The sequence below is a fragment of the Sceloporus occidentalis genome, unplaced genomic scaffold (assembly GCF_023333645.1).
Source record: "Sceloporus occidentalis isolate IW3139 unplaced genomic scaffold, rSceOcc1.0.p SCAF_33, whole genome shotgun sequence".
Taxonomy (NCBI): Eukaryota; Metazoa; Chordata; class Lepidosauria; order Squamata; family Phrynosomatidae; genus Sceloporus; species Sceloporus occidentalis.
In genome coordinates, this window is record NW_028317013.1 from 5,221,770 (window position 1) to 5,233,670 (window position 11,901).

Genomic DNA, 11,901 nt, shown 5'->3' on the forward strand with positions numbered 1-11,901 from the left:
TTATCGGAGTTTGTACAGACGTTTAACCCCTTGATGACAATTGCCGGTCCGGGCACGTCACGGAAAAACAAGTCGTTTACGACAAATGACGTGCCAGGTCCGTCATTTGTTAAAACGGGTGAAAAAAAATCGATCCGTGATCGATTTTTTTTTTTCACCCAAACGGCGCCACGATTGGCAACAGGGGCCATGTTTGGCCCCTCCCCGGGGCGTCATTGTATGGCGGCGGACGCCCATTTTAAAAGCGTTTAGGAGGCGATCAACGATCACCTCCTAAACTTAAATGGTGTCGCTGGAATGCCTAGATCAGGAGGCATCCAGCGACACCAAACAATGTTCCCCCCAAAAATTACAAACCCATGCATGTGGGATATCACTGTACTCAGGAGATGTTGCTGAACACATATTGGGGTGTCGTGTGACAGCGGCATATACCAGGAGCTGTAAATTCATACATAACATAGGTGTGTGGGGGGAAAAATACACACAAAAGAATACTACTGCAAACTTTGAAAAAATTCTGGTGGTAAAATGTGTGCATGCAAAGAGTAAAAATACCAGCATTTAAAATACCCTGGGGTGTCTAGTTTTCAAAAATATATGGTTTTGTTGGGCACACTGAAATAGCCCGGCTCAAAGATGTACCAAATAGGGCATGGGCAGTTGATCGCCAAACGCCAAAGTTCAACATTGAAAATGCGCATGCCCCGAATGTGGCCCTTTTTTCCCCAAACAGCCAGGCAAAATCATTCATGTGAGGTATCGCTATACTCAGGAGATGTTGCTAAACACATATTGGGGTGTTTTATGATAGTGACATACACCAGAACCTGTTTATTCATACCTGAAGTAAAATGTGTGTGAAAAAACAAATGCAAAAAAAATTACTACCATAAAGTTTGACAAAGGCTAATGGTAGAATTAGTGCTTGGAAAGGGTTAAAATACTAGCATTTCGAATACCCTGGGCTGTCTAGTTTTCAAAAATATATGACTTGATGGGGTAAATTGCATTGGCCAGCTTCAAAGATACCTGAAATGGCACATGGGGGGAAGAATTACCAGATTTGGAAAAAATGGCTTTGAAATAGCAAACCGCTACCTGTACTTATTGCTCCATAATATGTAGAAAAAAGCAAAAAAACATAAAAACATTGGGTATTTCTAAACTCAAATAGTAGACAAATAGTAGAATCTATTTAGCAGGTTTTTTCATTACCTTTTATAGATGAGTAAAAGATTTTTCAACTAAAAGTTAGTCATTTTTTTCTCAATTTTTCACCATATTTTATACTTTTTTTAATAGTAAATAATATGATACAATCAAAACAATGTCATCTGAAGAAAGCCCTTCTTGTCCTGAAAAAAACAATATCTATTGTGTGTGGGTTCAGTAAGCAGGGAAGAAGAAAATTACAGCTAAACACGAGCAGCGCAGAAATGTTAAAACGCCCATTGTCACAAAGGGTACAAAAAGTTAAATCAGCCTTTGTCACGAAGGTGTTAAACTGCAACTGGATGGATATTTGGAAAAACATAATATTCAGGGATATAATCTTCAATTATGGGGAAACAGCTTATTGATCCAAGGAGAAATCTGACTGCCATTTTGGGTCAAGAAGGAATTTTTTCCCTGGTTAGTGCAAAATTGGAAAGAGCCAAACTGGGGTTTTTTGCCTTCTTTTGGATCAACAGCAACAAATAAACAGATATAGGAAAGGCTGAACTTGATGGACGCATGTAACTATATGTAACAAATTACATCTGTGACAAAATGTGACTCTGTTTTTTAATGATGTATACAGTATATTGGTCAATAGATATTGTTGTGATCAATGCTAAATGGCAGTAATATAGTTGAATTGCTGACAATTTAAAATTAACAGTATGCCCCTAAAAATCAAAATGGAAAAAAAAAAAAATTTTATATTGATTTATTTTGCATTAGAGTTTTGACAATTGCCCTTCTTTTACTCATACAGTAAGCTACCTGTATAGATAGGCATCTTTGTGTACTCCTTATTTTGTCAGAGGAAGATCTCTGCTCTGGGCTTTATTAAATAAAATGGGAGTTGCAAAGAGATTCAGGAGATACGTTTTTCAGTTTACGGACATAAAAATTTGTAATTAAGGTCCATCCCCAGTCAGCTTCCTTTGTAAAAAATAAATAAATAAAAATAAAAAAAAGCTTGGTGGTCCCAGTGTAATGCATAGTCAAATTGTTTGCTTTAAGCAAGGTGCATCTCAGGCATGTATGCAGCAGAAACATAACAAGGTTAGTCCCTCACAAGTGTTTTGGTTTTATCTCTCACTTCACTATTCATCATAAAGAGTCAACGCTGTCAGGTTCCTCTAGCTAGGCTGAGCCGACACAGCATATTGCAAAATCCCATAGATATGGAGATCCATTAAACTATGCGTTATAAGAAGCAAACCATGCAGAAGCTTATTTGGGATGGGCCTTCATAATATATAGGGAAGCAAAGGAACTGAATTCACAACTTTCCTGAAAACGCCAAATGAATGAACCCCAAAGTATAGGGATGTTGGTGAGTTGAAACTATAAACTGGCAACTTTTGTACTATTGAATAAATCCCAATGTCCCATATTATGAAGAAAATTATATCTTCTCTTTGTGTCACACTCTCTACTCTGCAGAATTCAAGGAGAATACATGTATTGAAACGTTTCAGACAACTGACATGTTACAAAAGCTTTCCAAACTTTCACTAAGCTTAATGGTGCTAAAAAAGTTAAGGTAAATTAGTAATATGCAACTTCAATGACTGCCCCTTTATCGTCCATGCATAATTTGCAAGAGTACCAATAGGCATGATAGCTTTTCAGGATTACGCTGCCAGTACAGCGTAGCTGGAGCAGATTTTGAAAAGATGCTCTTAGAATTGATAAATATAGGCCTGTCAAAAGCTTAAAAACCTAATGTTTATGTTCTTCTGGGCTTCTCTTGACACAGGTCCTTCATGGACATACCATTTTCCTGAACTATGTTTATAACTGGGAGTTCTTAATATGGGAGACATCTCTGGTGATATTTCTTCTGCGCTTAACTTCTCTGGGCTCTGACACCAACAAGAAATACAGTAATGTATCGATTTTATTAACAGAAGAGGTAAGTGTGGCCCACCTTAATAACAGACTCCTGGGGCTCTGGCTGAGCACCTCCATTAATTTTAGCTTTCTCTGCTATTTTGGGCCATCTGCTATCACCACAGTCAAACTACTCAGTCATCTGAAACCTTTAGGCGCCCTCCTCAAGACGATCCAATCAGTATTTGAAGTTGTTATAGCTAGTGAAGATAGCAGTTGAATAGAACAAATGATTATAGTCTTCTCTCTGCACCATGAGCTGAGACTACATGTAGACTGAGACTATATTCCAAACTAGAAAAACAAGAATACTTTATTACAACCAGGCAGGTCTACTTATCCCAGACAGGGGTCATTAACATAAAATAGCATATTCAGCAGTACAAGCAGTTCCCCATCAAGTACCCCTCCCATAACACACTGCAATACTGCTAAAACAGTCATCAGCCCCTCCAAAGCAAACACTTCAAACTGGGGTGAAAAGGCCTCGATCTCCTCACCCAACCGGATACCCTCAAACCCAGGGTGTGCCAGAAACCCTAGCTATCTTTGCACCAAATTGTGCTGTCCTAGCTTCAAGGTGCTCCAAGTAATATCCCTGGAAAAAGTTATCTGATGGTCAGGTAGTTCAACTACACTTTATCATGACATAACAAATGCCCTACAAAACGCCCACAAACAATAGGAACTCCTGCCCTGCAACCCTGGGTCCATGACAGCCTTAAATGTAAGTCATTATCAGACATTTATTTGTCTGGCCATTGGGGCACTTGCTTTTATCACACTGTTCACCCCTCGCGCACACACACAAAAAAAGCAATTGAATATATAAATATATTCAAAATCTAAACATAAATTATATCAGCAATGGAAACCCATTTCATGATGCTCCCACCGCACAGTGATTATGCTGATTTTGGTTCCAGAGGCAATTTTAAACTCTGCAGTGAGTGATGCTACAGATGACAGACTATTTTTACACACTATGCATTTCGGCACTCAATTTTACCTAAATTCAGTAGCTCTGAATTTTGGTCATATAGTGTATATATAAATATTTTTTTTCCTGCAGATTAACCTTTACCTTAAAATGGAAAAGAAACCAAACAAGAAAGAACAACTGACTATAGTGAACAACGTCTTGAAGCTGTCCTCAAAACTCATTAAAGTATGTGGGATTGTAGTATTGTAGGCTGGGATAGGGGATTCATAGTTTGGATGGCTAAATTGACGTGTGCTGGGTATGGCAACATAAGATGTGCTGGAGCCATTTTAAGCAATGATGAAAGAAGTGACTTCTAATTTCTATTGATTCAAATGGCTAATTTTAATTAGCATATTTTGCATATATTATTATCCAAGCATATAATAATTTGGAGATACTTCTAACAAAAATCGATCTTGTATATGAATGGGGTATGTTGACATTTTATAAGTAACCAAAAAACATGAAATCGAGAAAATTGGTGATCAACAACTGGTCACATAATTAAATAACCAAAGCAATTTAAGGACATGCAATGGCGTGCCAATAAATAAATACAGTATGTATACCTGGGTGAGCCTGTGTTGGCTTAAGATAGCAACCAATGTGCTTAATTGAGAAAGAGACAAATTCCTACGTTTTTTGGAGGAATCAGTTGCTTTGCATTAACTTTTGCAGTTAATTGATGTTAATTTTTCAATCCTTTTTAGGAAATAGACACACCATTTCGTCTGTATGGACTGACAATGAACCCATTAATTTACAACATAACACGTGTGGTCATCCTTTCTGCGGTGTCAGGAGTTGTGAGTGATCTCCTAGGATTCAATATCAGAGTGAGTTAACATTTTGTTAGTTACAATATGATATTTTGTGCAAATAATTGCACAGGGTGTATATGCAGTGGCGTCGGCGGGGGGGGGGCCAGAGGGGGCCATGGCAATTGCCCCCCAGGCCGCCCTGAATCTACACTGGCCGGCACACCGAGATGCCATTGCAGCCGATGTGGCCGTGAGTCCTTAAGCGGCGGTAAGACACGCTGGCCGCTTTAAAATCATTAAGCGGCCAGCGTGCCTGCACAGTGCCGCCCAGTGTCCTGTTCCGTGTGACTCCGCCCCCTTGAGCGGCACGTCACATCGTCAATGTGATGGGCCGCTCAAGGGGGCGGAGTCACGCGGAACAGTTCCTCGTGACAGGTAGAAGAGCATGTTGGAGGACAGCAGCAATGAAGGATGGCCGCAAAAACGTAAGTATTAAAACAAATTTAAAAGTTGGGGTAATAGGAGGAAGGGGAGCCATATTCAAAGGGGGGGGCTGCATTGGGACAACAAATACAAAATGGGGGTGGCTAGGGGGTATAAGTACACAACAGGGTGGTTGGGGCACCACATAAATCAATACACAAAGGTGGGGGGTGGGTGGCTGGGTTCAATGATGTGACAGAATGACCTGTCATACAGGGCCCCAAGGTAGACAGAGATGGCTCCAGCCTGGCTGCATAACAAACATGGCTCAAGCAGGAACTCCATTGTGTTAACAAATCCCATTAACAGGATTACTGCCAGGAGGATATTTTTTTTTTTTTTTTTTTTTAAATAAAAAAAAATCCTCCTGGCAGTAATCCTGTTAACACAATGGAGTTCCTGCTTGAGCCATGTTTGTTATGCAGCCAGGCTGGAGCCATCTCTGTCTACCTTGGGGCCCTGTATGACAGGTCATTCTGTCACAAATATACATGGGTCACTCATTAACAATGCAAAGAGGGGCATCAATACACAAGGGAGGGAGGGAGGTTGGCTGGCTGGGGACATCACATAAATCAATACACCAGGGTGTTGGGGCATAATGCACAAAGGGGGCTGGCTGGGGGCACAAATCCACATGGGGCAATACACAAGGGTGTGGGGGGAAATACATTAAAACCAAAGGGGGCTGGCTGGGGCATCAATACACAAGGGGGAAAAACAAACAAACAGCAAACCAGTGTGGAAAGCATTTTGGATGTGGGTGTCAGTGTGGCAGAGCCTGTCCTGGTGTGTGTGTGTGTTTGGGGGTAGGTGTGGCAGAGCCTGTCCTGGTGTGTGTGTGTGTGTGTGTGTGTGTTTGGGTGTCGGTGTGGCAGAGCCTGTCCTGGTCTGGGTGTCAGTGTGGCAGAGCCTGTCCTGGTATCTGTGTGGCAGAGCCTGTCCTGGTGTGTGTGTGTTTGGGTGTCGGTGTGGCAGAGCCTGTCCTGGTGTGTGTGTGTGTTTGGGGGTAGGTGTGGCAGAGCCTGTCCTGGTGTGTGTGTGTGTGTGTTTGGGTGTCGGTGTGGCAAAGCCTGTCCTGGTGTGTGTTGATGTGGCAGGGCCTGTTCTGGTGTGTGTGTTTGGCTGTCTGTGTGGCAGGGCCTGTTCTGGTGTGTGTGTTTGGCTGTCTGTGTGGCAGGGCCTGTTCTGGTGTGTGTGTTTGGCTGTCTGTGTGGCAGGGCCTGTTCTGGTGTGTGTGTGTTTGGCTGTCTGTGTGGCAGTGCCTGTTCTGGTGTGTGTGTTTGGCTGTCTGTGTGGCAGGGCCTGTTCTGGTGTGTGTGTGTTTGGCTGTCTGTGTGGCAGGGCCTGTTCTTGCGTGTGTGTGTGTGTGTTTGGGTGTCGGTGTGGCAGAGCCTGTCCTGGTCTGGGTGTCAGCGTGGCAGAGCCTGTCCTGGTATCTGTGTGGCAGAGCCTGTCCTGGTGTGTGTGTGTTTGGGTGTCGGTGTGGCAGAGCCTGTCCTGGTGTGTGTGTTTGGGGGTAGGTGTGGCAGAGCCTGTCCTGGTGTGTGTTGATGTGGCAGGACCTGTTCTGGTGTGTGTGTTTGGCTGTCTGTGTGGCAGGGCCTGTTCTGGTGTGTGTGTGTGTGTGTTTGGGTGTCGGTGTGGCAGAGCCTGTCCTGGTCTGGGTGTCAGTGTGGCAGAGCCTGTCCTGGTATCTGTGTGGCAGAGCCTGTCCTGGTGTGTCTGTTTGGGTGTCGGTGTGGCAGAACCTGTCCTGGAGTGTCTTTTTGGGTGTCGGTGTGGCAGAGCCTGTCCTGGTGTGTGTGTTTGGGTGTCGGTGTTGCAGAGCCTGTACTGGTGTCAGGGCGGGCTGTTTGGGGACAAAATCGGCGCACGCTGGGCTGTTTGGGGACAAACAAACTCTCGACTGTAATTTGTTAATGTTTTCTTGGTGCTGGTCGGGTTCTATGTGGGCAGTGTGGACACCAGGGCTGGTGAGCTGCATCCTGTGAGCTATGCCTGTAATTTAGGGGGTTTTATCTTAGTTGTTATGTGATTTCCAGTTGATCTGTACCTGCAAAGCTGGGTTTTTGTGTTATTCTGTTGATCTGTATCTGCTATGCTTCCATACATTATTTATGTATACCTGCAAATACAGGGTTTGTATTTCTTATTCAGTTGATCTATACATGCACATGCTGTTTACATGGTAGACAGAGATGGCTCCAGCCTGGCTGCATAACAAACATGGCTCAAGCAGGAACTCCATTGTGTTAACAAATCCCATTAACAGGATTACTGCCAGGAGGATATTTTTTTTTTTTTTTTTTTTTTAAATAAAAAAAAATCCTCCTGGCAGTAATCCTGTTAACACAATGGAGTTCCTGCTTGAGCCATGTTTGTTATGCAGCCAGGCTGGAGCCATCTCTGTCTACCTTGGGGCCCTGTATGACAGGTCATTCTGTCACAAATATACATGGGTCACTCATTAACAATGCAAAGAGGGGCATCAATACACAAGGGAGGGAGGGAGGTTGGCTGGCTGGGGACATCACATAAATCAATACACCAGGGTGTTGGGGCATAATGCACAAAGGGGGCTGGCTGGGGGCACAAATCCACATGGGGCAATACACAAGGGTGTGGGGGGAAATACATTAAAACCAAAGGGGGCTGGCTGGGGCATCAATACACAAGGGGGAAAAACAAACAAACAGCAAACCAGTGTGGAAAGCATTTTGGATGTGGGTGTCAGTGTGGCAGAGCCTGTCCTGGTGTGTGTGTGTGTTTGGGGGTAGGTGTGGCAGAGCCTGTCCTGGTGTGTGTGTGTGTGTGTGTGTGTTTGGGTGTCGGTGTGGCAGAGCCTGTCCTGGTCTGGGTGTCAGTGTGGCAGAGCCTGTCCTGGTATCTGTGTGGCAGAGCCTGTCCTGGTGTGTGTGTGTTTGGGTGTCGGTGTGGCAGAGCCTGTCCTGGTGTGTGTGTGTGTTTGGGGGTAGGTGTGGCAGAGCCTGTCCTGGTGTGTGTGTGTGTGTGTGTTTGGGTGTCGGTGTGGCAAAGCCTGTCCTGGTGTGTGTTGATGTGGCAGGGCCTGTTCTGGTGTGTGTGTTTGGCTGTCTGTGTGGCAGGGCCTGTTCTGGTGTGTGTGTTTGGCTGTCTGTGTGGCAGGGCCTGTTCTGGTGTGTGTGTTTGGCTGTCTGTGTGGCAGGGCCTGTTCTGGTGTGTGTGTGTTTGGCTGTCTGTGTGGCAGTGCCTGTTCTGGTGTGTGTGTTTGGCTGTCTGTGTGGCAGGGCCTGTTCTGGTGTGTGTGTGTTTGGCTGTCTGTGTGGCAGGGCCTGTTCTTGCGTGTGTGTGTGTGTGTTTGGGTGTCGGTGTGGCAGAGCCTGTCCTGGTCTGGGTGTCAGCGTGGCAGAGCCTGTCCTGGTATCTGTGTGGCAGAGCCTGTCCTGGTGTGTGTGTGTTTGGGTGTCGGTGTGGCAGAGCCTGTCCTGGTGTGTGTGTTTGGGGGTAGGTGTGGCAGAGCCTGTCCTGGTGTGTGTTGATGTGGCAGGACCTGTTCTGGTGTGTGTGTTTGGCTGTCTGTGTGGCAGGGCCTGTTCTGGTGTGTGTGTGTGTGTGTTTGGGTGTCGGTGTGGCAGAGCCTGTCCTGGTCTGGGTGTCAGTGTGGCAGAGCCTGTCCTGGTATCTGTGTGGCAGAGCCTGTCCTGGTGTGTCTGTTTGGGTGTCGGTGTGGCAGAACCTGTCCTGGAGTGTCTTTTTGGGTGTCGGTGTGGCAGAGCCTGTCCTGGTGTGTGTGTTTGGGTGTCGGTGTTGCAGAGCCTGTACTGGTGTCAGGGCGGGCTGTTTGGGGACAAAATCGGCGCACGCTGGGCTGTTTGGGGACAAACAAACTCTCGACTGTAATTTGTTAATGTTTTCTTGGTGCTGGTCGGGTTCTATGTGGGCAGTGTGGACACCAGGGCTGGTGAGCTGCATCCTGTGAGCTATGCCTGTAATTTAGGGGGTTTTATCTTAGTTGTTATGTGATTTCCAGTTGATCTGTACCTGCAAAGCTGGGTTTTTGTGTTATTCTGTTGATCTGTATCTGCTATGCTTCCATACATTATTTATGTATACCTGCAAATACAGGGTTTGTATTTCTTATTCAGTTGATCTATACATGCACATGCTGTTTACATGTGTTGTTTATTTGATCTATACCTGAACTACAGGGTGTAAGTAAAAGAGCGGTATGGTTTAGTGAATGAGGGGACAAAGGGATGATTACAGGGGAGAGGACCTTTCAATGTCACGGTGCAGTCAGAAGGACTGACTCTCACTGCCTTCCCCTTAGCTGCAGTCAGTGTGGCAAATATATTTTTCTTGGTGTGGTAGGGAGTTATTGCATGCAAGGGAGCAGTGAGCGGTGCCCAGGTAATGCTTGGGTAGGGTCCAATTTTTTCAACATAAAATATATTGGCAACAGGGTCTAATATTTATATATATATATTGGCAGCAGGGGCAAATATTTATATATATATTGGCAGCAGGGTCTAATATTTATATATGTTTTGGCAGCAGGGTTTAATATTTATATATATCGGCAGCAGGGTCTAATATTAATATATATCGGCGGTAGGCTATAATATTAATATATATCTGCAGCAGGGGCTAATAATATATATCGGAAGCAGGGTGTAATATTTCTATATATCGGCAGCAGGGTCTAATATATATATGTATATATATATATATATATATATATATATATATATAATTTCATATATATTTCAAATATAAATCAGATTTCAATCACTTCAAAGAGATAAGTACATATGATGTAGTTAAAAATGCACGTCTAACGCATATATATATATATATATATATATATATATATATATATATATAGTATATGTACCGTTTTATAATTGGCCCCCTACTTTGGTCCCTGGCCCCCCATGTGCCCCCCCTAAATATGAAAGCTGGAGACGTCACTGTGTATATGGAAGAGTTATGCACAAGTTGGTAAAAACAATGCATGCTGGTAAAAACAATTAGGAGAACGTTCCTGCGGATTACTCCACTTTTAAAGCAAAGGCTGGTGACTTAAGTAGCTCAGCCATCCCCTAGACCTTGGCTCCTCTAGTATGTACCGTATTTGCTCGATTACAAGACGAGGTTTTTTTTACAGAGTGGCAAATAGGGGGTTAAAAAGCATATCTGGGAGGCAGGGTTACATATAGCGGGTATAAGGCATTTCTGGGGGGCAGATGTGCATAATATTGGCACCAGGGTGTTTAGTTTAAGAAGGACTTTGGGCATCATTTACACAATGATGTAAATTCATTTTGTGGTCTGGGTTTTACATTTAGCTCCTTTCTGCAACTTGCCGTCGCTGGCTAATTCACAGTGAGCATGGCTACTGCCTATTTTGTGCTGCTTTATTACCGAGTTGTTTCAATGGATTTTTCCTGGGATAAGGATTTCAAGCCCTATCCTGCCATGCCACCTGTACCTCTAGAATAGAGTAGGCGCACATCTATGCTTATATTATTCCATTTGTGATGCAGCTTTGGTCCTTTTTTCTTTAGTTGGTTAGCAACAAAAATCTACCTAATATATTTTTTTTATTTTCACAAATCTGTTAAAAATGCTTAGTTCTTAACTCACACTTTAACATTAATCATCGCTTAATCAGATGTTTTATATTTTTATCTTTTGTAGTTGTGGAAAATTAAGCCGTGACCTCATCAATAAAAACCAGCAGACACTGTATGTTGAACGCTTGTGATGTAGACCACACTATGCAATACCTAATACATATAGGTAAACTGAGGTTTAAATGGATGTCAATCTTATGCTCTCAATACATTTCCTGGTTAAAATGTGACAATTGACTTTTTCAGAGAATTTCCACCCATTTGTATTTATTTAAAGTTGTGAAGGAATCTATTTTATCATAGGTTATGCCAAATAGCTTAAATGTATATATTTGAAGTTTATGTTTTAACGACTGTTTTAGAGATATTTTGGATTTTATGAAGGATCATAAACCGTTTCTAGGGTTTGTTTACTAAAAAGAGAGTTGCTAGGACAGCTTGCAGCAGAGGTCTGTTCTCATGTCCCTTATTTCATTCATCAAGGGCCAAGGCCTTTCTCAAGCAAGAAGCCCTTATAGTGCATAATTCAATCTGTGAAAAACCATTAACTTGAATGGAGCTTATTTAGGGCAGGTGATACATATTAAATACAAGACAGACTGACAGTGCAGAGTACATTGACATTCTAACCATGGGTATACAGGCATAGCATTTGTGTAAAGTCTGCAACAGTACTCATAAGGCACACATACAATACAGATACATCCATAGAAGGTGTGCCAATACATCATTGGCAACCACAAGATATAAGAGATCCCCCGAAGGCATCTCTATCCACATTGCACCATTCTACATTTTCTATATAGAAAAATACAAAGTTTAGTAGTTTTTTTTTTTTTTTAAGTGAAAATGATAAACCCCTCTCCTTCGCTAACCTTAAGTCAGTAGTAATAAATATAGTACACTATAAGGTAAATTGAGTTGTTGTTCAGTAGTGCCACCTACA

The 11,901-nt window shown here is 43.1% G+C and overlaps 1 protein-coding gene across 1 annotated transcript in view; it reads left to right on the forward strand.

Moving 5' to 3' along the window:
* Positions 1 to 11,040, forward strand: part of LOC149298378 (protein PHTF1-like) — a 39,364-nt gene extending 28,324 nt beyond the window's left edge. The window contains exons 15-18 of the mRNA XM_089487519.1: positions 2,975 to 3,130; positions 4,181 to 4,276; positions 4,804 to 4,929; positions 11,020 to 11,040. Coding sequence (XP_089343645.1) covers positions 2,975 to 3,130; positions 4,181 to 4,276; positions 4,804 to 4,929; positions 11,020 to 11,040 — 399 coding nt within the window. The remainder of the gene's footprint in view (positions 1 to 2,974; positions 3,131 to 4,180; positions 4,277 to 4,803; positions 4,930 to 11,019) is intronic.
* The last annotated feature ends 861 nt before the right edge of the window (positions 11,041 to 11,901 follow it).